Genomic DNA, 22,820 nt, shown 5'->3' with positions numbered 1-22,820 from the left:
ATTGGGCAGCGCTGCCGGCCCGCGGTATAAAGGGCCGGCGGGGGGGGTACGGGCGGTTGTGTGTGAGGGCTGAGGGCGGGGCCCCGCTGCTGCCCGGGCTGGGGAGGGGAGAGCGCCTTGGCCGCTGGGTTTGTGGACGGGGGCAGCTGGGGGGCGTTTAGGGGCGCGTTGTGCTGGGCAGCGGGGGCCGGGTAAGCCCGTTACCTGCCGGGTAACCCCGTTACCTGCCGGGTGCCCCCGGGGAGAGCCGTGGCAGGGCTGCGGGGCTGTTGCTCTCTGGGTGTCTCAGGGTTTGCCTCGGAATCCCAAAGTCTTTCCCCGTGCAGGGTTAGGAGGCAAAGACTAGTCTCACTTAGTTTCTTGTTGCTGCATTAATGCTTTTTGCTCCTTCTCTGTGCAGTTGTGCCCTCCCTGGGGCTCAGCTCAGGTCCGTGCCCAGCGGCTGGTGGAGTGTGGCGAGTTGTGCTTCCTGCCGGGCGGGAGCTGCCTTGGGAAGCTGCTCTGTCCCCACGGCTGTGCCGAGCCCGGGAGCTTGGACAGGGAAGGGCAGGGCCCGTCCTGCCGGTGAGAATTGGGTTTGGCTGGGGGAGGATGGAATGGAGTGTGTGCCTGTTAACTCCACGGAGAGCCAACAGCTGGGAGAGACCCCGAGCAGGTTTGGTGCCATGAGAGCAGCTTCAAAAGACCTTGAGTGTTGGAGAAATGTCCAGGAGAATGGGTTCCCTTTTTGCAAGGAGGCAGTTTGCAAGGACAGAGTGGTTGCTGAGCTCTCTGGCAAAAATACTCCCCTTGGGATGTCCTGGGTGAGGAAATGTTGGCCACGTGTGGGCTGGAGCAAAGGTGTGTGGGTGCCTGTGTGTGACAGCTGTGAGTGTACAGGAAGGGGGTTCTGGTGCCATTGGAGCTGCCAGGGAGCCAAAAAGGGCACAGTTGTCTGAAAAAGGCAAAAGCTCTGTTGGCCTCTGTTGACACCTGCACCAAAGGAGATGCAGATTTTCCCCCTCTTGGTTGCACGAAGCTCCCAGGAAAGGAAGCTTTGGATTCCAACTCACCATTATGCCAAAGGTTTCCTTGCTCTCTCAGCAGGGTATCGAGTGCCACCGTGTCCCTGAGGTCACTCTTTCTCCTGCTGGGAGAGCACGAGGTGGATGGAGAGGATCCCCAGGCATCTGCAGGCACAAGGGACTCGTACAGATGTGATTTTCCTACAGCCCTCATAAGACAGACTTTGAGGGTACCATGGGTCATGTGCCAGCTCTCCTGCTGGAGTTTTTGTCTGCAATATTTGGACACAAAGAGTAGAACTAAAGTCAGGTCTGTTCTGTAGTGTGTTACACTTGCGCAAAGCTCTTTCCCTCTATTTGTTTTCTGTTCTGGAAAGCACAGTCTGGGGTACCTGGGCACTTCCTATTAAATGAAAAAAATATTGTACTGAAAGGTGAAAGGAGCTGTCTGTTGGAGGTCAGATGTCCATGATAAAAGCTTTCTGCTTTTTCAGTCAGTAAGCTTCTAAAATATCTTAGTGTGTAGGAATGCCTGGCTTCTAAAACTTGCCAATTGGGATTTAGAGGCTTCTTGGAAGAGCAGATTTCAGGCAGGAAAATTGGCCCCCCAGGAGGGACTCTGTGCCTGCTCTCCCGTGGCTCCAAGGGATCTCTGGGCCTTCACGCCGGCACCGAGATTTTCTCGGGAAGGGCCTCAGATCCCCAGACCAGTCTGGGACACAGGCAAGATCCCCCTGCAGTTTAGGACCAAATTGGGCCCCCTGGAGGGACAGTGCTGTTGGTGCCCCCCGGGTTGGGGCACCCCGAGGACTCCAGCGCGCACCGAAAGGATTATTCGGGGAGATCCTTGGGGTGCCCGGCCCTGGGGAGCTCAAAGCAAGGTCCCTGCAATGGATTCAGGCATTGCTGAGAGTATCCCAGGGGTACCTGTCCCTGCTAGACATGGAGCTCTCTAATGGGCTGTAACTGGGTGATAAAAGTGGTGCTCCAAGTGCCAAAGAAGTGTGGGGTTGGGATTAAGAAATGAGCAGTGAGGGTCCAATTGGCTGTTTCCTCTTGAATGTGACGGTGAGAGCTGCAGGAGTGCCAGGTGTGTGTTCCAGTCCCCAGCATTTGGTTTGCACATGTCCTGGTCAGACACAGGTCCAACTTCCTCAGTCCTTAACACAGTGGAAGGAGAATGAAGGACTGGCACTGTTAAAGTGATTGGTGTGTCAGGGGTTAAACTGGGAAAACATTGGGTAATTCCTCAGTTTCTGTATTTGCCAAACTCACCCAAACCTGTGCTAGGAAGAGATTGATTGGAAAAGTTGAGGCAGAAATGAAATTGAAAATGGGGATATTGACACTGTAATTGCTGAAACTAAATGTGTCAAAGCAGCAGCTCTTGTTGTGCAGGGAATAACTCCTGTCAGCAGCAAGGTCCCCACTGAAGTGGCAGCTGCAGTTGTTCCTGCGGTGTGGGCCAGTGGAACTCCAGGAGAGTGGAAGAGGGCAGAACCTGTGGGTATTACTCCTAATGTGGGATCTCTCCTGGTAAGGCCAAGCCAGTGTCCTTTAAAATCAGAATGCCAGCTTGGATTGGTTGCAGTAACAGCTAAATTTGCTCATCCTGGTTTGCTTGTAGGATGTGAATGCAAGAACCTGCCAAGAAAACCAATGGCCAAGATGATTGATTAGTGCAGGACCTGAGAGAACCCCCTTAAATGACAACCTTGAGCAGTTTCCAGTATTAGATTGAAAAGATGCCCTTTGCTGCATCTCCTTGAGCAAGGAAAGCCAAGAAACCTTTGCTTTTGCAGGAGAAAATCTGGACAGCAGGAAGGAAGAAAAGAAACCACGTGACTCCTCCTTGAGCTCCAGACAGCCCATGAACTGCCTTCCTGGGAATGGTGGGACAGGTGGACTCTGGATTGCTCCCTCTGGATGTGTGGTAAGCCTGTTATGCCAACTTTTCAGAACAGCCTGTAAGCATTTCCTTCCTTGGCTAGATGGTGCAAGGGCAGCCCTTAAGCAGCTAAAGCATTCCCTGAGGAGAGCTCTGGGTCTGCCAGATGTCTCAGAACTGTTGGAAACATCTTTGGTGGGGAGGGCAAAGAAAGGCCAAGGTGTGCAGTGACCCCCCTGACAAGGGACTTTGAGTTAATGGCATCCCTGCAAGTGACCTCTGTGGGCTGTTCCCCCTGTAGGGCAGATGATAGTCCCAGCTACAGTGATTGGAAAAACAGTTAAAAGAGAACCCCAAAAGCTGGAAATCCTCTTGGAGGCTCTTGGCAAACAGAGTTTCCTGAGTTCCCCCTGACAGAAGGACAGTGATAGCTTTTGAGTGCTGGTAGATCCTTTGAATAGATAGCCTTGAGTGTGTCCTTGTTGCCCCAGTAGGCCTTGTCCAACTCCCCATATTCCAGGGGATATACATATTAAAGGAAAAAATGATGTTCATAATTGTCTGATGGCTTGAGGCTCTCCCCTGCAGGAACTGCAGGAACTCCTGGTGCCGCCTGGGCCGATGGATTGGACGCCCCAGCCCCTCCGTTCCTGCCCAGCCACTGGGGCCGTGTCGAGTGGTGGCACTGCCAGCCCTGCAGGTGAAGTGGAAAGGGCCTTTGCAGGTCTGGATGATCACATTTATAGCAGTTAATGTTGCAGAAAAAGGACCTGGGGTCTCTTCTTCTTGAGTTCAGAAAGCTCCTTTTGATTGGTGAGCAGAACAAAGTGGATCCTTAAGAGTTTCCATCCGTGTTTCTGTCTCAGCCTGTGTTAGGATTCAGGGCTGTCAGTTGTTGTCACTGAGGAGTCAAACTATGCTTTAAATAAGGAGACATTGGCCTAATGACCCAGTGTCAAGAAAAAAGGGGGAATGATATGTGAGTGTTGAGATGTAACAAGAGCTAATCCTTTTTGCAGTGGGATGTAGCCTGGAAACTCCCCAGAGCTGAGCCAAGGGATTTAAAGGGAGCAACCAAGGGAGGTGAAGAAAGAAGGAAGAAGGAGCTGAGGCAACAGCCAAGCAGCACCAAGTTCCTCTACAACCAGGTGAGTTGTCTTGAAGTTGATAAGGTGGTCACTTCGAACTTTGGGGGCTCCAGGCCCAGGTGACCACCAGAGACCCCCAATGAAGCCCCTCAGAGACCTTAAAAGGGTTTGTGTGTATGGTAACAGGTGTTGGGAAATGTCCTGAATATGGATCAGGAATGCAGGGAAGGAAAATGAGTCCTCATGTAATGCTGACCCTTTCCATCAGCTGCACTGGAGACACCTCTGTGTGCCCTTTGGGAGCGGATTGCCAGGACACCCGGCGGGCTGGAATGATTCAAGAGCATAGTAATAAAAGAGTGCCTGGCTTCTAAAATTCACCAGTTGAGTCTTGGAGGCTTCTTTTAGGAGCTGATTTCAGGCAGCAAAATTGCCCCCCCAGGAGGGACTCTGTGCCTGCTCTCCCGTGGCTCCAAGGGATCTCTGGGCCTTCACGCCGGCACTGCGATTTTCTCGGGAAGGGCCTCAGATCCCCGGACCAGTCTGGGACACAGGCAAGATCCCCCTGCAGTTTAGGACCAAATTGGCCCCCCTGGAGGGACAGTGCTGTTGGTGCCCCCCGGGTTGGGGCACCCCGAGGACTCCAGCGCGCACCGAAAGGATTATTCGGGGAGATCCTCGGGGTGCCCGGCCCTGGGGAGCTCAAAGCAAGGTCCCTGCAATGGATTCAGGCATTGCTGAGAGTATCCCAGGGGTCCCTGTCCCTGCTAGACATGGAGCTCTCTAATGGGCTGTAACTGGGTGATAAAAGTGGTGCTCCAAGTGCCAAAGAAGTGTGGGATTGGGATTAAGAAATGAGCAGTGTGGGTCCAATTGGCTGTTTTCTCTTGAATGTAATGGTGAGAGCTGCAGGAGTGCCAGGTGTGTGTTCCAGTCCCCAGCATTTCATTTCCACATGTCCTGGTCAGACACAGGTCCAACTTCCTCAGTCCTTAACACAACAGTGTCTGTGTCTTTGGTGAGCTCCTTTCTTGGAGCTGCTGTTGGATGAAGAGGTGCCCTCAATTCACCTGTAAGGTCCTGGTTTTCTTCTCTGCTTCTCCCATCTTGCCCAGGAGATGGAATTCCAGTGCTACAGAACAGATGGCTCATGGTGCTCCCAAAAGGAGCCTTTGTGCTTTCAGGGCAGGTTGTGGTGCCACTGGAGCTGTTGGGAGAAGGAGTGGGTTGGCAGGGAGAGGCCTGGAATGATGTTGCTGTGGAACAGCTGTTGCTCCCTGGCAGGTTCTTGGATTGGATTCCTTGGCTGCCACTTGGCAAGGCCTGGCAGGGCCTTACTTGTGTAGGGAACCAAACCTGGAATGGGAAAGCAAAGGGGGGGAGATTCTGGTTTCAGAAAGGATCATTGTCTTCTCTTTCTGCAGGGACACTGAGCTGGTCTACCTGTGACAAGAAGAGCAAGTGGGCTGTGAAGGTTTGGAGCAGTCTGGAAGGTTCCTTGTGCCCAAAGGATCCTGGAAGTGCAGCCCTGGAAGAGTCAGGAATAATGACAAGTGCCCCAGTTCTCATGAAGCTCAACTTCATAAAACATTTATGGAGCTAAAATTCCACAGCATTGAACTATTGGGTCCCAAATAATATTGGAGGGAGAGGCAGAAAATCCCAATGCTGCTGGGGCTGAACTGTCTGCAGTGAGGGGGCAGGACTTGGCCCTGATGCCTGAGTGCTCTCCAGCCCCCCAGGATGGATCCCAACTGTCAGCCCCTGGCTCCATCCCTTGAGAAGATGGTGTTCCTGCAAGCCCAGCTGCTGTGCTGGTGGTCCTGGGGGCATCTCCTGCCCTGGCCTGCTGTGACTGTGTTTGTGTTGCAGCTCAATAAAGTCCCTTTCAGTGCTGATTGTGTCATTTTGGTGTCAGTTCCTCTTCCCCTGCCCCTGTGGCTGCATCACTGCCTTGTGCCTAAATGAACTCTTCCCCAGCAGCAGTTCCCTGCTGCTCTCAGAGAGGGTGGAGCTGAGGCCCCTGAGCCAAGGGAAAAAGGATCCATCCAAGGCAGGCCAGTGCTCACCCCCGCCTTCCTCCAGCCTCCCGTGTTTCCAGTTCCCCTCCCTGCTGGACACTCAGCCTGTTCCCAAACAACCCCTGTTCCTGTTCTCTCTCCATGTCTCCCCTCACAACTCCCCTCCTCTAATCTCCAGCTGCCCAGGCCCCTGTTTTTGAGGGGCATTCCTGGGCTGCTGCCCCCCCATTCCTTAGAACTGAAGTGCCAAGAGCCCCAAGTGCAGAGAGGTCTGCAGGGAATCAGTGCCAAGAGCTGCCTGTGCCTGCCTGTGTTCCTGCAGTTCTCCTTCCTGTTCTCCCTGGGCTGGAGAGCCCTGCCTGCCCTGGGTTTATTGGAGCAGAGGGATGGGATTACATTGGTGCAGAAGGGATGTTCACAGACACTTGTTTTCTGACAGGCAGTGCCATTTTCCTTCTGCCTTTCCCAAGTTTTCCCAAGTGCTGCCCAGCACGGGGATCCGTGTGCTGGGACAGTGATTGGCAGGAGGAAGGGGAGCCTTGGCCTCACCTGCCCAGCTCAGGTGGGTGGCACAGAATTGGGGTGGGCTGGCAAGGCATGAACATATTTCTGAGTTCTGGAGTGCCTTGAAAGCTTTCCCTGTCAGGTTTCTCTCCCTCATTTCCTGGGCTCCAGCATCCCAGGTGTCTCTTCCTTTGCCCAAAGTCCAGTGGCAGAGGATGGACTGACTCACAAGGGGCGTTTGGACTGAAAAGGGTTCTGTTCAAATGGGGCAAGGAATGCAATAAGAAAAATGAGCCTCCTTTTAATGCCTGAAGTAGAGAGGAATGAAAATGCTGGAGAAGGTCCCATTTTATTTGGTGTCTCCCCTGGATTTTTCATGGCTAAAACTCTCTAGTGAGCAATTGAACAGAAGGGTGAAGGGCAGGAGCCTTTGACTTGCCCAGTGCACTTAATTGCCTTGTTCTCCTCTCTTCCAGGCCAGGCCAAAGCCCTGCTCCAGCCCAGCTCTGCCAAGTGCCCTGGGCTGGGAGCAGCCAAAGGCAAGAGGCTGCAGCCCCGCCGGCCGGGCTGGGGGCTCCTGGTGCTGCCCGTGGGGTGGGGTAAGTCAGAGGGACACGTTTCTCTCCTCCTGGTGTTGGCATTTGCTCCCTGGGCACGGGATGTGTAAGGAAGGAGGGAGTAGCAGGGAAGGGGAGTGTTTCCAAACTGTCTGAATGTTGCCCCCAGGTCTGGGATGGAGCAGCCATGGGGGTGGTTGGGTTTGGCCTGGGCCGGTCGGGATCAGCCATAAAGGACCCACCAGACCCTGAACCCTCACTGGACATGTCCAGCCCCTCAAGTTGTTAATTTTCAACAGAGGACAAAGTATTGGTACTTGCTTCTGATCTGTGGAGAATTTCCTTTGGTATGATCAACCAGAGAGTGTATCAGTGCAAAGCATCTATTTTGGGTCTTTTGTTTGTTTGTTTGTTCGTAATTTCCTGTCTGGTTTCAATGAGTTTGGTGTGCTCCTGTTAAGGAAGCAGCGTGTTTTTATCTTGAAATTTGGGGTGCTTTGGTTTGTTCAGGGTGCTTTTTCCCCCACTGACTTGGGCCTTCCGTGCATAGTCTGTGTTGTCCTACAGGACTATTTTGGTTCTGGGTCAGAGAGCGAGAAGGGAAGGGGCTTTTCCTCATCTTCGATGTTTCCAAGCAGAAGTGGGGCATCGTCCTGCCCCTCCCCAAAGCACTGCAGGCACCTGGGAGTAGCTCAGGGCTGGCCCAGTTCTCTGAGACAGACCTGTGGAGAAGAGGTTTAAGTATTAATAACATCTCTGGTGTCACTTGGTTGCAAAGATTGGGTCCTACAGTCTCAGAGTGTTAAGGAAAATAAGGAACTCATGGTCTTCATGGCAAACCTTCTGTTATTGCTGCAGCAGCCAGGGGAGGGTTCTTCCTTGTGCAGCCCAGTGGCTTCTGCTCAGGCTGGCCCAGAGTGGGGCTGGGGCAGGTTCTCCAGGGAACTGGAGCCAGCCCTGAACGGGGCTCTGGAGAGCAGGAGCTGCAGGGACTGAGGTTTGCAAAGCTGGGCTGAAGTTTGTCAAAGCAGCAGAACATTCTCATTCTGGTGGGTTTGTGGAGTCCGTGTTGGTGCCCAGGAGAACTGGGTCAGACTGGGCTTTGTGGTCCCAGAGCTGCCCCCCTAAATGTGGCAGGCTGTGTGGGCTGGCAATGAAGTGCTATCCCAGAGGCTGATGGTTTCTGTCTCCAGGTGTGCCCAGGACGCTGCTAATGCCCAGGGATCTGCTCTGGGTCCAGGCTGTCCGTGCTGGAGGGCCCTGGTGGCTGCAGTCCCTGAGCCCGCAGAGACAGAGAGAGCCCCGGCCCGAGTGGCCTTTGGCCCCTTGTCCTGAATTTGGGGTGAGCCTGGGAGCGTGTGGAGGGTGAGAATGAGGGCTGTGCTTCCAATGCATCATCCCTGGGAAGATCCTGTTTTTCCAGAGCACTGGGGACAGTTTGGGCTTGGCAGCTTCAGAGCTGGGTTGGAGCAGTCCCTGAAAAGAATCAGGAGAGTGGAGGTTTGTCCCAGTGGTGCTTTCACGCCCCACTGGACAGTCTGGGCTTTGTGTTTGAGGTTGTCCTGTATTTGCTCTGCAGATAAGGGGCCCTTCCCAATTCAGCCCAGCAGATCCCAAGGGCTCTGATAGGAATATTTGTTCTTTCCTTCCCTTTGGGAGAACTTCATCTCCAAACTGCCATGAGCAATTCCTTAATTTCTCCTGGAGAAAACCAACTGTCAGAGGCAGTTTCCAAGGAGGCCAGAGGTGTCTTTGGAGCAGAGAGTGCTGCCAGCTCCGTGTGCCTGTCCCCAGCCTGGCACTGCCCACAGGGACACACTGGGCACAGACCATGAGAGGGAACAAAAACACTGCCTGCCAGAGGGTTTGTCCTGGGCCATCAGGCCTTGGGCAGGAACTGGACTGGGCAACTCCATCAGCTGCTCTTCCCTCCCCCACAAAGCCCCATCCCCTGGGCATTAATGACGTGCCCTGTGCCCAGCGCGCACTGTTCACCCAACTGAAACCAGAGCAAGGCTGGCTTTGCTTGGAACGACTTAAAGGAACTTTAAAACAAAATAAATCACTGTTTTCTTCTTTTTTTTTTTTTCTTTTAGATGCTGGGATTGGCTCTCTGGGTGTGTGCTGAGCACAAAGATTGTTCTCTGCGGGGGGCCCAGGTTTGGGTTCCGGTCTCAGCTTTGCAGGTTTAGAGGAATTGTACCTACAGCCTGCAATTCCATGGGGAATTCCTGCTGGAACAGCCTCCCAGTGCCTCCTGGAGCCCGGCTATTCCCCTGCAGAGCTGCTGCTTTAAGGCCAGGTTTGCCAGGAAGCAGCCGCGGTTCCAGGTTTGCTCAGCGGGATCGGGACAAGGACAGGTTGATGTTGCACAGACTTTGCTGTTTGTAACCCTCCTGCCCCGGCCCCGCTGGTGTCCCTGGGGGAACCTGAGCGAGTTGGCTGGAATTGGGCCGATTCTCCGCCCCGGGCCGGGCTCCAGGGGATGTGTTGGCCCAGGAGAAGGCGGGGGCCGGCCGCGCTCCCGGCCCGGGGCGAGGCAGCCCCTGAGCACGGGCGAGGACGTCTCTCCGGCCGGGAAGCCGCTGTCCCTTGGGAGCCCCGGGAGCGGCCCCGGCAAGTTCTTTTCCCCGAGCAAAGGGATGCACATCCCTGCCTTCAGGGCACCTCGGCTCTGACCCACCTGTTCCAGCTGTCCACGGGTTCTGCGGTTGCGGTTGGGCCCCTGAACAACTGCGAATTGCCTCCAAGCCCAACTTTCTCCGAGCATCCCCTTTTCTTTTCAGGCATCACCGAGGGCTCTGGCTCGGGATTTAGTGCCGCCGGGGGCAGATGGCCCTGGCTTTAAGGCTGCTGCTGGCTGCTGGGCTCCGGCTGGAAGGGCAGGGATTTGGGGCGGGCGGGACACACGTGGGGGGCGCGGGGGAGCTCTGGGAGGTGGGCCCTGGGAATGGCTGCCCGCGCTGCTCTGCAGCCCCGCCGTGCCGACACTGCCGAGTGCCAACTGGATCCTTTGGGTCCTTCTGGGCTGGCGCTGGGGCGTGTCCAGGGTGAGGCATCTCAGGGGGCCCGTCCAGAGCAGCCCCCGGCTGAGGAGCCGCGGGCAGCCCTTTCTCCGTGCCCACCCCACGGGGGCTGTAGGGCACAGCTCCAGGGCACAGCTCCTCCATCCCCTGGCAATAGGAAGCCCAAGCAGGGCTGACTCACTCTCTATCTGTCTGTCTGTCTGTCGCTCCGGCCTCCTCCGGGCCCGCGTTCCCTGCCCAGCTGGTTCTGCCCAGCGAGCCCCGAGAACGTTCCTGGCGGGAAGCAGGAGCCGCCGAGGGCTCCGTCCAGCTCCCGGCCCGAAAAGCGGCCCCGACCTGACCCCCCCCCCCGGCATTTTTGGGATCCGAAGGCTCACCTGGAGGAGACGCCCCCCCGCAGGCGGGACCAGGCGGTGACACTCGACCGACGCCTTTGCCTCGGAGCGAGGGATCCCTCTGGGCTCGTTTGGCTCCTTTATCCCTGGAAATGAGCTCGGACGTCGCCCGAGCACCTTTGCAGCCGTTGGGTGAATCCCGGACGGGGCCGGAAAACCTCCCTGAGCAGGGCAGTGATGAATTGGTGCCCGTCCCCAGCCGGGCACAGCCCAGCCGGCCGCAATCCCTCGGGCCGTGGCTGCGAAGGGCTCGTGCAGAGGAGGGAGAGCTGCAGAGATTGAATAAAAGCGCATTTCCTGACTCGATTTCCCTGTGGTCCTTCCCTCCTTTGACTCGCGCGGCAGCGTCCGGTTGGAGCATTTCTTGGTTTCCTCTCCTGTAGCCGTTCCCTCCCAGGCAGGACCCTCCCCGTCTGCAATTAAAGATGAAACGTTTCAATGGGATTTTTAAAAACCGGAGGGTTTGCCCCGGGAGGGTGCGAGTTGCCAAGAAAACGGGGGAGGGAAAGGAGAGCCTCAGGTGTCACCTGGCAGGTGTCAGATGAGCTGCCCCTTCGGGAGAGCAGGGCAAAGAACTGCTGTGGGTAATTGCCAAAGTTCCGCGGGCAGAGCCGGGAGCAGCCTGTGCCCGACCCGCGGCACGGTCAGTGCCAGCTCCTGGGGCCGCCTGTGGACAGACAGAGGGACAGGGAGACAGACAGGTAGCTCTGCTCGGGGTCCCGGAGCACGGGAGGAACGAGGAAAGGGCTGCCCTCGTTCTTCCCTGCCCCGGCACGACCCCAGCTCCCCGCGGCTGGAGCGATCCCGTGGCCGGAGCCCCGGCGGGCCCCAGAGCCCTCGTTCCCGGGGGACACTGCGGGCGGGAACCCCCCGGGGCCGCGGGGAAGGGGCAGGCGGGCGATGTTCTCCCCGGAGGGGGTGCGGTGGCCTCGGGGGTGCCCGAGCGCGAGGGCTGCGACCGCACGGGGGACGCGGGCAGCGCTGCAGGCCCGGCGGGATCGGGGGTCCCGGGGCCGGCCCGGCGTGTCCCCGCGCCCCGGCCGGTCCCAGCCCCGGCTCCGCGTCTGCCCGAGGAAAGCGCCGCCGTTCTGCCCTGGCCGGGCCCCGGCAGAGCCCCGGCCCGAGCGGCCCCACCGGGCTCGGCCCCAGCGCCCGGCCCGGAGCGGCTCCTCCCGCCCGCGGCGCCGGGGCACGGGCGGCGATCCCGGTGCCGGTGCCCGTACTGATGCCGAGCCCCCTCCCAGCCCCAAGCCAACCTCGATCCTCCGGGGCCGGTCCTGATGCCGAGCTCCATCGCCAGCCTCGCTCTCCGGGGCCGTCCCCGCTCGGCGGCCCGGGCTCTGCGCAGCGCCGGGAGCAGCCCCCGGGCCGGGGCTCCGGCCCCGAGCACCGATCGCTCCCGCCGCATCCCGGGACGAGTTTCCTCCACAACAGCAGGGCAGGCGCGGCTCTGCCGCTTTTGAGGGGCGCGGGCGGGGCGGGGCCGGGGCGGGGCCGGGGCGGGGCAGGGCCCCCACAGGTGCGAGGGGAGGGGCCCGTCCAGGTGCGCGGGGCGGGCACGGGCGGGGCCGGGTCGGGGCGGGGGGGGGGAGGGAGGGGGTGGGGGGGGCGGGGGGGAAGGGAGGGGGGTTGGGGGGGGACGGGAGGGGGAGGAGGGGGGGTGAGGGGGGCGGGGTGAGGGAGGGGTGGGGGGAGGGTGGGGGGGAGGGAGGGGGGGGTGGGGGGAGGGTTGGGGGGGGGGTGGGAGGGGGTGGGGGGGGGCGGGGGGGAGGGAGGGGCTGTGGGGTGGGCGCTGTGGCCCGGGGCTGTGTGTGTGTGTGTATACATTTCTATATTTACGGTTCAGAGTGACATGACCCCAGAGGCTTACACCCACCCCCCCCCCCTCCCCCCACCCTAACCCCCCACCCCCCCTTCCCCCCCAAACCCCCCCCCCGACCCCACCCCCCCACCCCTCCCCACCCCTTTCCTCGTTCCTCCCGTGCTCCGGGACCCCGAGCAGACCTGCCTATCTGTCCCCGTGTCCCTGTGTCTGTTCTCAGGCGGCCCCAGGAGCTGGCACTGACCGTGCCGCGGGTCGGGCACAGGCTGCTCCCGGCTCTGCCTGCGGAACTTCGGCAATTGCCCACAGCAGTTCTTTGCCCTGCTCTCCCGAAGGGGCAGCTCATCTGACACCTGCCAGGTGACACCTGAGGCTCTCCTTTCCCTCCCCCGTTTTCTTGGCAACTCGCACCCTCCCGGGGCAAACCCTCCGGTTTTTAAAAATCCCATTGAAACGTTTCATCTTTAATTGCAGACGGGGAGGGTCCTGCCTGGGAGGGAACGGCTACAGGAGAGGAAACCAAGAAATGCTCCAACCGGACGCTGCCGCGCGAGTCAAAGGAGGGAAGGACCGCAGGGAAATCGAGTCAGGAAATGCGCTTTTATTCAATCTCTGCAGCTCTCCCTCCTCTGCACGAGCCCTTCGCAGCCACGGCCCGAGGGATTGCGGCCGGCTGGGCTGTGCCCGGCTGGGGACGGGCACCAATTCACCACTGCCCTGCTCAGGGAGGTTTTCCGGCCCCGTCCGGGATTCACCCAACGGCTGCAAAGGTGCTCGGGCGACGTCCGAGCTCATTTCCAGGGATAAAGGAGCCAAACGAGCCCAGAGGGATCCCTCGCTCCGAGGCAAAGGCGTCGGTCGAGTGTCACCGCCTGGTCCCGCCTGCGGGGGGGCGTCTCCTCCAGGTGAGCCTTCGGAACCCAAAATGCCGGGGGGGGCTCAGGTCTGGGCCGCTTTTCGGGTCCGGAGCTGGACGGAGCCCTCGGCGGCTCCTGCTTCCCGTCAGGAACGTTCTCGGGGCTCGCTGGGCAGAACCAGCTGGGCAGGGAACGCGGGCCCGGAGGAGGCCGGAGCGACAGACAGACAGACAGATAGAGAGCGAGCCAGCCCTGCTTGGGCTTCCTATTGCCAGGGGATGGAGGAGCTGTGCCCTGCCCTGCCCTTCCTATTGCCAGGGGATGGATAAGCTGTGCCCTACAGCCCCCGTGGGGTGGGCACGGAGAAAGGGCTGCCCGCGGCTCCTCAGACGGGGACTGCTCTGGACGGGCCCCCTGAGATGCCTCACCCTGGACACGCCCCAGCGCCAGCCCAGAAGGACCCAAAGGATCCAGCCGGCACTCGGCAGTGTCGGTACGGCGGGGCTGCAGAGCAGCGCGGGCAGCCATTCCCAGGGCCCACCTCCCAGAGCTCCCCCGCGCCCCCCACGTGTGTCCCGCCCGCCCCAAATCCCTGCCCTTCCAGCCGGAGCCCAGCAGCCAGCAGCAGCCTTAAAGCCAGGGCCATCTGCCCCCGGCGGCACTAAATCCCGAGCCAGAGCCCTCGGTGATGCCTGAAAAGAAAAGGGGATGCTCGGAGAAAGTTGGGCTTGGAGGCAATTCGCAGTTGTTCAGGGGCCCAACCGCAACCGCAGAACCCGTGGACAGCTGGAACAGGTGGGTCAGAGCCGAGGTGCCCTGAAGGCAGGGATGTGCATCCCTTTGCTCGGGGAAAAGGACTTGCCGGGGCCGCTCCCGAGGCTCCAAAGGGACAGCGCTTCCCGGCCGGAGAGACGTCCTCGCCCGTGCTCAGGGGCTGCCTCGCCCCGGGCCGGGAGCGCGGCCGGCCCCCGCCTTCTCCTGGGCCAACACATCCCCTGGAGCCCGGCCCGGGGCGGAGAATCGGCCCAATTCCAGCCAACTCGCTCAGGTTCCCCCAGGGACACCGGCGGGGCCGGGGCAGGAGGGTTACAAACAGCAAAGTCTGTGCAACATCAACCTGTCCTTGTCCCGATCCCGCTGAGCAAACCTGGAACCGCGGCTGCTTCCTGGCAAACCTGGCCTTAAAGCAGCAGCTCTGCAGGGGAATAGCCGGGCTCCAGGAGGCACTGGGAGGCTGTTCCAGCAGGAATTCGGCATGGAATTGCGGGCTGTAGGTACAATTCCTCTAAACCTGCAAAGCTGAGACCGGAACCCAAACCTGAGACCGGAACCCAAACCTGGGTCCCCCCCCAGAGAACAATCTTTGTGCTGCCCTGTCGGCCAAAGCCCCTGCACTGAGAGATCTTGGCAGCCTGAGGGAGGGCATTCTCTGCATCCCAGCAACCAGCATCTCCCCAGGGGACAATCCAAGTCCCAACCAATTCCTTTTGCCTTTCCACAGGGACACTGACCCTTATTTGATCCTGCTCTCCCACGGTTCATTTTGGGGGATCCATTTGTGCTGGTTTACCTTCAGCGACTCCACCCACAGCTGGAGATTTGGGGCTGTGCTTCCCTACTCCCAGCAGGTTCCCTAAGGAGCCAGATACTCCAACAATCCCCTCGTTTGACTTTCTAGGTGAATTGTGCACAAACCAGTCCCCCATTCCCTATCCAGGCTGGGAGTGCTCGTGCCCTTGGCACAGTTGGCTCTGGCTGGGCAGGAACTGAGAGCAGGACACGGGACAGAGGGGATCAGCTGCCCAGGGAACCTCCAGGAGATGAAGCTACTGGATCCTCATTCCAATCAAGGGAACACCTTCTGTCTCTGGCAGAAGCCAGGAGCCAAAGCAGATCCCTCCTGGCCAGGCTGGGGGGCAGCAGTTGGATCCACTCTGGGGGAAACCCCCTGTGCCTGCCAGGAGCTCTGACTCTGTTTGTCCTGCCAGCTCTGACCAGTGTCAGGGCCACTGGGAGGGATTCGGAATCCCAAGAAATCCCAAATCCTACCACGGAATTCAATCAAAGGAAGAAAGCCATTCTTGTCATAGGAACCTTAAAAACCTGTTAAAAATTCTAGGACAGCAATACTGGGATTCCCAGGATCCTTATTAGTGCTCTTGGTTCCATTTCAATGTATCTTTAGTCCCTCAAGGAGCAGCTTGGAGAACTTCCCCTGGGATTTGGAGGCTGAGCAGGGTTTGCTTTGGATTGCCTTGCACCTCTGGCCCCAGATGGTGCAAACACAACTGGGGCCAATGTGGTTAAACACACTTTCCTACACAAACAGTTGCTGTATCCCCTAGAAATTACCCCAAGTGTGCAGATAAAAATGTCACCTCTGTCCCTCCTAAGTTCTCCCAGGTTTTCCCAGCTGGGAGCTGCAAGGAGGCTGTAAATTCAAAGGCAGAAGGAGAACATCTGTCAGCAAAAGGCAGAAAGAAGGGGACAGGTTTCAGAAAACATTTCTGCAATCCAAGGAATAACTCTTTCCAGTTTCCCAGGGAGAAAAACAGGAACTCACAGCCACCAAGCCCTGACAGTCCCCTGCAGCCAGAGCTCAGCACACACCCAGAGAGGCAATTCCAGCATCTAAAAGAAAAATAGAAGAAAACAGTGATTTATTTTGTTTTAAAGTTCCTTTAAGTTGTTCGAAGCAAAGCAAGCCTTGCTCTGGTTTCAGCTGGGTGAACAGTGAGCGCTGGGCACAGGGCACGTCATTAATGCCCAGGGGATGGGGCTTTGTGGGGGAAGAGCAGCTGATGGAGTTGCCCAGTCCAATTCCTGCCCAAGGCCTGATGGCCCAGGACAAACCCTCTGGCAGGCAGTGTTTTTGTTCCCTCTCATGGTCTGTGCCCAGTGTGTCCCTGTGGGCAGTGCCAGGCTGGGGACAGGCACACGGAGCTGGCAGCACTCTCTGCTCCAAAGACACCTCTGGCCTCCTTGGAAACTGCCTCTGACACTTGGATTTCTCCAGGAGAAATTAAGGAATTGCTCATGGCAGTTTGGAGATTAAATTATTCCAAAGGGAAGGGAAGAACAAATATTCCTATCAGAGCCCTTGGGATCTGCTGGGCTGAATTGGGAAGGGCCCATTATCTGCAGAGCAAATACAGGACAACCTCAAACACAAAGCCCAGACTGTCCAGTGGGGCGTGAAAGCACCACTGGGACAAACCTCCACTCTCCTGATTCTTTCCAGGGGCTGCTCCAACCCAGCTCTGAAGCTGCCAAGCCCAAACTGTCCCCAGTGCTCTGGAACAACAGGATCTTCCCAGGGATGATGCATTGGAAGCACAGCCCTCATTCTCACCTTCCACATGCTCCCAGGCTCACCCCAAATTCAGGACAAGGGGCCAAAGGCCACTCGGGCCGGGGCTCTCTCTGTCTCTGCGGGCTCAGGGACTGCAGCCACCAGGGCCCTCCAGCACGGACAGCCTGGACCCAGAGCAGATCCCTGGGCATTAGCAGTGTCCTGGGCACACCTGGAGACAGAAACCATCAGCCTCTGGGATAGCACTTCATTGCCAGCCCACACAGCCTGCCACATTTAGGGGGGCAGCTCTGGGACCACAAAGCCCAGTCTGACCCAGTTCTCCTGGGCACCAACACGGACTCCACAAACCCACCAGAATGAGAATGTTCTGCTGCTTTGACAAACTTCAGCCCAGCTTTGCAAACCTCAGTCCCTGCAGCTCCTGCTCTCCAGAGCCCCGTTCAGGGCTGGCTCCAGTTCCCTGGAGAACCTGCCCCAGCCCCACTCTGGGCCAGCCTGAGCAGAAGCCACTGGGCTGCACAAGGAAGAACCCTCCCCTGGCTGCTGCAGCTGGAGGGAGATCCAGCTGCCAATGGAATCCTGGGAACAGCCTCCCAGATGGTCTCTCCCCAGCCCTTGGCAGTGGCTCAGAATGGCAGCAGCTCCAGTGCCAGCTCGGTCCCTGCACGAGTCCTTGTCCCAGCCCTGCCACACGGACACACACGGGAGACACCCACGGGCACACAGGCCTTGCTTGCACAATTCCTCACCCACAGCTGAGGGAAAGCCACACAATAGTAAGAAATAACCTTTGCTGAGAGCACTCATCACTCCAGTCCATCAGAATTTGGAAGGCCCGAGTCAGTGGGGGAAAAAACCCTAAACAAACCAAACCATCCCAAATTTCAAGATAAAAACACGCTGCTTCCTTAACAGGAGCACACCAAACTCATTGAAGCCAAAGAGGAAATTACAAACAAACAAACAAAGACCTAAAAAGATGCTTTGCACTGATACACTCTCTGGTTGATCATCCCAAAGGAAATTCTGTAAAAATCAGAAGCAAGTACCAATACTTTGTCCTCTGTTGAAAATTAATGACTTGAGGGGCTGGACATGTCCAGTGAGGGTTCAGGGTCTGGTGGGTCCTTTATGGCTGATCCCGACCGGCCCAGGCCAAACCCAACCACCCCCATGGCTGCTCCATCCCAGACCTGGGGGCAACATTCAGACAGTCTGGAAACATTCCCCTTCCCTGCTACTCCCTCCTTCCTTACACATCCCGTGCCCAGGGAGCAAATGCCAACACCAGGAGGAGAGAAACGTGTCCCTCTGACTTACCCCACCCCACGGGCAGCACCAGGAGCCCCCAGCCCGGCCGGTGGGGCTGCAGCCTCTTGCCTTTGGCTGCTCCCAGCCCAGGGCACTTGGCAGAGCTGGGCTGGAGCAGGGCTTTGGCCTGGCCTGGAAGAGAGGAGAACAAGGCAATTAAGTGCACTGGGCAAGTCAAAGGCTCCTGCCCTTCACCCTTCTGTTCAATTGCTCACTAGAGAGTTTTAGCCATGAAAAATCCAGGGGAGACACCAAATAAAATGGGACCTTCTCCAGCATTTTCATTCCTATCTCTTTCAGGCATTAAAAGGAGGCTCATCTTTCTTACTGCATTCCTTGCCCCATTGGAACAGAACCCTTTTCATTCCAAACCCCCCTTGTGAGTCAGTCCATCCTCTGCCACTGGACTTTGGACAAAGGAAGAGACACCTGGGATGCTGGAGCCCAGGAAATGAGGGAGAGAAACCTGACAGGGAAAGGTTTCAAGGCACTCCAGAACTCAGAAATATGTTCATGCCTTGCCAGCCCACCCCAATTCTGTGCCACCCACCTGAGCTGGGCAGGTGAGGCCAAGGCTCCCCTTCCTCCTGCCAATCACTGTCCCAGCACACGGATCCCTGTGCTGGGCAGCACTTGGGAAAACTTGGGAAAGGCAAAAGGAAAATGGCACTGCCTGTCAGAAAACCAGTGTCTGTGAACATCCCTTCTGCACCAATGTAATCCCATCCCTCTGCTCCAATAAACCCAGGGCAGGCAGGGCTCTCCAGCCCAGGGAGAACAGGAAGGAGAACTGCAGGAACACAGGCAGGCACAGGCAGCTCTTGGCACTGATTCCCTGCAGACCTCTCTGCACTTGGGGCTCTTGGCACTTCAGGTCTAAGGAATGGGGGGACAGCAGCCCAGGAATGCCCCTCAAAACCAGGGGCCTGGGCAGCTGGAGATTAGAGGAGGGGAGTTGTGAGGGGAGACACAGAGAGAGAACAGGAACGGGGGTTGTTTGGGAACAGGCTGAGTGTCCAGCAGGGAGGGGAACTGGAAACACAGGAGACTGGAGGAAGGCAGGGGGTGAGCACTGGCCTGCCTTGGATATCCATATCCATATCCCCTTTTTCCCTTGGCTCAGGGGCCTCAGCTCCACCCTCTGTGAGAGCAGCAGGGAACTGCTGCAGGGGACGAGTTCATTTAGGCACAAGGCAGTGATGCAGCCACGGGGGCAGGGGAAGAGGGGAGAGGAACTGACACCAAAATGACACAATCAGCACTGAAAGGGACTTTATTGAGCTGCAACACAAACACAGTCACAGCAGGCCAGGGCAGGAGGTGCGCCCAGGACCACCAGCACAGCAGCTGGGCTTGCAGGAACACCATCTTCTCAAGGGATGGAGCCAGGGGCTGACAGTTGGGATCCAGCCTGGGGGCCTGGAGAGCACTCAGGCATCAGGGCTCTTCTTGCCGCAGCTGGAGCAGCTCAGTGTCCCTGCAGAAAGAGAAGGCAATGATCCTTTCTGAAACCAGAACCTCCCCACCTTTGCTTTCCAATTCCAGGTTTGGTTCCCTACACAACTGAGGCTCTTCCAGGCATTGCCAAGTGGCAGCCAAGGAATTCAACCCAAGAACCTGCCAGGGAGCAACATCTGTGCCACAGCAACATCATTCCAGACCTCTCCCTGACAACCCTCCGCTTCTCCCAACAGCTCCAGGGGCACCACAACTTACCCTGGAGGGACAACGGCTCCTTTTGAGAGCACCACGAGCCATCTGTTCTATAGCACTGGAATTCCATCCACTGGACAAGCTGGGAGAAGCAGGGAAGAAAACCAGGACCTTACAGGTGAATTGAGGGCATCTCTTCATCCAACAGCAGCTCCAAGAAAGGTACTGAGTCAACACCTCACCAAAGACACAGGAAAACAAGGAGCCACACTCCTTCTGTTGTGTTAAGGACTGAGGAAGTTGGACCTGTGTCTGACCAGGACATGTGCAAACCAAATGCTGGGGACTGGAACACACACCTTGCACTCCTGCAGCTCTCACCATTACAGTCAAGAGAAAACAGCCAATTGGACTCTCACTGCTCATTTCTTAATCCCAATCCCAATCCCACACTGCTTTGGCACTTGGAGCACCACTTTCATCACCCAGTTACAGCCCATTAGAGAGCTCCATGTCTAGCAGGGACAGGGACCCCTGGGATACTCTGAGGAATGCCTGAATCCATTGCAGGGACCTTGCTTTGAGCTCCCCAGGGCCGGGCACCCCGAGGATCTCCCCGAATAATCCTTTCGGTGCACGCTGGAGTCCTCGGGGTGCCCCAACCCGGGGGGCACCAACAGCACTGTCCCTCCAGGGGGCCCAATTTGGTCCTAAACTGCAGGGGGATCTTGCCTGTGTCCCAGACTGGTCCGGGGATCTGAGGCCCTTCCCGAGAAAATCTCGGTGCCGGCGTGAAGGGCCAGAGATCCCTTGGAGCCATGGGAGAGCAGGCACAGAGTCCCTCCTGGGGGCCAATTCTGCTGCCTGAAATCAGCTCTTTAAAGAAGCCTCTAAGACTCAGCTGGTGAGTTTTAGAAGCCAGGAATTCCTTGCTTACAACACCCTGCCATGATCCCAGCCCACCGGGTGTCCTGGCAATCTGCTCCCAAAGGGCACACACAGGTATCTCCACTGCAGCTGATGGGAGGGGTCAGCATAACAGGAGAGTTCATTTTCCTTCCTTGCATTCCTGTTCCACATTCAGGACATTTTCCAACACTCATTACCATACACACCAACCTTTATAATGTTTCTGAGGGGCTTCACAGAGGGGCTTCCCAGGTCTTCTCTGTCTGGAGCCCTCAAAATCCTCAGTGCCTGCCTTAGGAACCTCAACACAACTCACCTGCTTATACAGCAACTTGGTGCTGCTTGGCTGATGCCTCAGTTCCCTTCTTCCTTCACCTCCCTTGGTTGCTCCCTTTCAATCCCTTGGCTCAGCTCTGGGGAGTTTCCAGGTTACATCCCACTGCAAAAAGGATTAGCTCTTGTTACATCTCAACACTCACATATCATTGCCCCTTTTCTCTTGACACTTGGCCATCAGGCCAGTGTCTCGTTATTTAAAGCATAGTTTGACTCCTCAGTGACAACAACTGACAGCCCTGAATCCTAACACAGGCTGAGACACAAACACGGATGGGAACTCTTAAGGATCCACTTTGTTCTGCTCACCAATTAAAAGGAGCTTTCTGAACTCAAGAAGAATAGACCCAATGTCCTTTTTCTGCAAAATTAACTGCTATCAATGTGATCAAACAGACCTGCAAAGGCTCTTCCCACTTCACCTGCAGGGCTGGCAGTCCCACCACTCGACACGGCCCCCAGGGGCTGGGCAGGAACGGAGGGGCTGGGGCGTCCAATCCATCGGCCCAGGCGGCACCAGGAGTTCCTGGAGTTCCTGCAGGGGAGAGCCTCAAGCCAACAAAGGATTAGGAAAACCATATTTACCTTTAATCTGTCTATCTCCTGGAATATGGGGAGTTGGACAAGGCCTACTGGGGCAACAAGGACACACTCAAGGCTATCTATTAAAAGGATCTACCAGCACTCAAAAGCTATCACTGTCCTTCTGTCAGGGGGAACTCAGCAAACTCTGTTTGCCAAAATACTCCAGGAGGATTTCCAGCTTTTGGGGCTGCCTTATAACCATTTTTCCCATCACTGTAGCTGGGACTATCACCTGCCCTACAGGGGGAACAGCCCACAAAGTTCACCATCAGGGATGCCATTCACTCAAAGTCCCTTGTCAGGGGGGTCACTGCACACCTGGGCCTTTCTTTGCCCTCCCCACCAAAGATGCTTCCAACAGTTCCGAGAGATCTGGCAGACCCAGAGCTCTCTTCAGGGAATGCTTTACCTGCTTAAAGGCTGCCCTTGCACCATCGAGCCAAGGCAGCAAATTCTTACAGGATATTCTTAAAAGTTGGCATAACAGTCTTGCCACACATCCAGAGGGAGCAATCCAGAGTCCACTTGTCCCACCATTCCCAGGAAGGCAGTTCATGGGCTGTCTGGGGCTCAGGGAGGAGTCACGTGGCTTCTTTGCTTCCTTCCTGCTGTCCAGATTTTCTCCTGCAAAACCAAAGGTTTCTTGGCTTTCCTTGTTCAAGGAAATGCAGCAAAGGCCATCTTTGCAATCTAATACTGGAAACTACTCGAGGTCATTTTAGGGGGTTCTCTCAGGTCCTGCACTAATCAATCATCTTGGCCATTGGTTTCTTTGCAGGTTCTTGCATTCACATGCTACAAGAAACCAGGATGAGCAAATTTAGCTGTTACTGCAACCAATGCAAGCTGGCATTCTGATTTTAAAGGACACTGGCTTTGCCTTACCAGTAGAGATCCCACATCAGGGGTAATACCTATAGATTCTGCCCTCTTCCACTCTCCTGGAGTTCCACTGGCCCACACCGCAGGAACAACTGCAGCTGCCACTTCAGTTGGGACCTTGCTGCTGACAGGAGTTATTCCCTGCACAACAAGAGCTGCTGCTTTGACACATTTAGTTTCAGCAATTACAGTGTCAATATCCCCATTTTCAATTTCATTTCTGCCTCAACTTTTCCAATCAATCTCTTCCTAGCACAGGTTTGGATGAGTTTGGCAAATAGAGAAACTGAGGAATTACCCAATGTTTTCCCAGGTTAATCCCTGACACACCAATCACCTTAACACTGCCAGTCCTTAATCCTCTTTGTATTGTGTTAAGGACTGAGGAAGTTGGACCTGTGTCTGACCAGGAGATCTGCAAACCAAATGCTGGGGACTGGAACACACACCTGGCACTCCTGGAGCTCTTACAGTCACATTCAAGAGAAAACAGCCAATTGGACCCTCACTGCTCATTTCTTAATCCCAACCCCACACTTCTTTGGCACTTGGAGCACCACTTTTATAACCTAGTTATAGTCCATTAGAGAGCTCCATGTCCAGCAGGGACAGGGACCCCTGGGATACTCTGAGGAATGCCTGAATCCATTGCAGGGACCTTGCTTT

General features: G+C 56.8%; 1 protein-coding gene and 4 long non-coding RNA genes across 16 annotated transcripts; 2 read left to right on the top strand and 3 right to left on the bottom strand.

The window, feature by feature from the left end:
* The first annotated feature begins 1,063 nt into the window (after positions 1–1,063).
* On the top strand, positions 1,064–8,428 carry LOC135416725 (uncharacterized). 4 transcript variants are annotated; one of them, XR_010431697.1, is made up of 7 exons: positions 1,064–2,507; positions 2,632–2,937; positions 3,481–3,592; positions 3,912–4,146; positions 5,405–6,563; positions 6,982–7,104; positions 8,256–8,393. It is a non-coding gene; the product is annotated as an uncharacterized LOC135416725 (long non-coding RNA). The 4 variants fall into 4 exon arrangements; XR_010431699.1 differs by having other exon boundaries at positions 1,064–2,540; XR_010431698.1 differs by lacking the exon at positions 1,064–2,507 and having other exon boundaries at positions 2,547–2,937; positions 3,481–3,705; positions 8,256–8,428.
* A 61-nt stretch (positions 8,429–8,489) lies between these two features.
* LOC135416706 (uncharacterized) lies at positions 8,490–12,063 on the bottom strand. 6 transcript variants are annotated; one of them, XR_010431673.1, is made up of 4 exons: positions 11,740–12,063; positions 11,011–11,150; positions 10,466–10,896; positions 8,490–8,538 (listed from the first exon to the last, which is right to left on the bottom strand). XR_010431673.1 is itself a non-coding variant. In XM_064660029.1 (3 exons), exons 1-3 carry the CDS (start codon positions 11,889–11,891, stop codon positions 10,273–10,275), a joined length of 672 nt encoding a protein of 223 aa, XP_064516099.1. In that variant the 5' UTR covers positions 11,892–12,063; the 3' UTR covers positions 10,242–10,272. The 6 variants fall into 6 exon arrangements, 1 of the variants encoding a protein (XP_064516099.1); XR_010431672.1 differs by lacking the exon at positions 8,490–8,538 and adding an exon at positions 8,896–9,936; XR_010431670.1 differs by lacking the exon at positions 8,490–8,538 and adding an exon at positions 9,041–10,235.
* A 431-nt stretch (positions 12,064–12,494) lies between these two features.
* On the top strand, positions 12,495–15,317 carry LOC135415477 (uncharacterized). Of its 3 annotated transcripts, XR_010431143.1 has the most exons (4): positions 12,495–12,665; positions 12,780–13,210; positions 13,767–14,436; positions 14,664–14,746. It is a non-coding gene; the product is annotated as an uncharacterized LOC135415477 (long non-coding RNA). The 3 variants fall into 3 exon arrangements; XR_010431142.1 differs by having other exon boundaries at positions 12,495–13,210; positions 14,664–14,810; XR_010431144.1 differs by lacking the exons at positions 13,767–14,436; positions 14,664–14,746 and adding an exon at positions 14,841–15,317 and having other exon boundaries at positions 12,495–13,210.
* Positions 15,318–15,325: 8 nt separating this feature from the next.
* Positions 15,326–16,721, bottom strand: LOC135415478 (uncharacterized). Of its 2 annotated transcripts, none has more exons than XR_010431145.1 (2): positions 16,380–16,721; positions 15,326–15,793 (listed from the first exon to the last, which is right to left on the bottom strand). It is a non-coding gene; the product is annotated as an uncharacterized LOC135415478 (long non-coding RNA). The 2 variants fall into 2 exon arrangements; XR_010431146.1 differs by having other exon boundaries at positions 16,538–16,721.
* A 2,315-nt stretch (positions 16,722–19,036) lies between these two features.
* Positions 19,037–21,976, bottom strand: LOC135415476 (uncharacterized). The gene is made up of 5 exons (XR_010431141.1): positions 21,766–21,976; positions 21,110–21,236; positions 19,936–20,790; positions 19,506–19,894; positions 19,037–19,266 (listed from the first exon to the last, which is right to left on the bottom strand). It is a non-coding gene; the product is annotated as an uncharacterized LOC135415476 (long non-coding RNA).
* Between the last annotated feature and the right edge of the window lie 844 nt (positions 21,977–22,820).

The sequence above is a fragment of the Pseudopipra pipra genome, chromosome 6, assembly GCF_036250125.1.
Source record: "Pseudopipra pipra isolate bDixPip1 chromosome 6, bDixPip1.hap1, whole genome shotgun sequence".
Taxonomy (NCBI): domain Eukaryota; kingdom Metazoa; phylum Chordata; class Aves; order Passeriformes; family Pipridae; genus Pseudopipra; species Pseudopipra pipra.
Note: the sequence above shows the minus strand (reverse complement) of the source record. Positions and strands in the feature narration are given on the sequence as shown.

Coding starts and splice junctions, on each gene's coding strand:
- LOC135416706 (XM_064660029.1), bottom strand. CDS start 11,891: ATGCGGCGGGAGCGATCGGTGCTCGGGGCCGGAGCCCCGGCCCGGGGG. Junction 10,897..11,739: donor ACCGGCCCCGGAGGATCGAG/GTTGGCTTGGGG, acceptor CTTTAATTGCAG/ACGGGGAGGGTCCTGCCTGG. Junction 10,362..10,465: donor CGGGGGGGCGTCTCCTCCAG/GTGAGCCTTCGG, acceptor GCTTCCCGCCAG/GAACGTTCTCGGGGCTCGCT.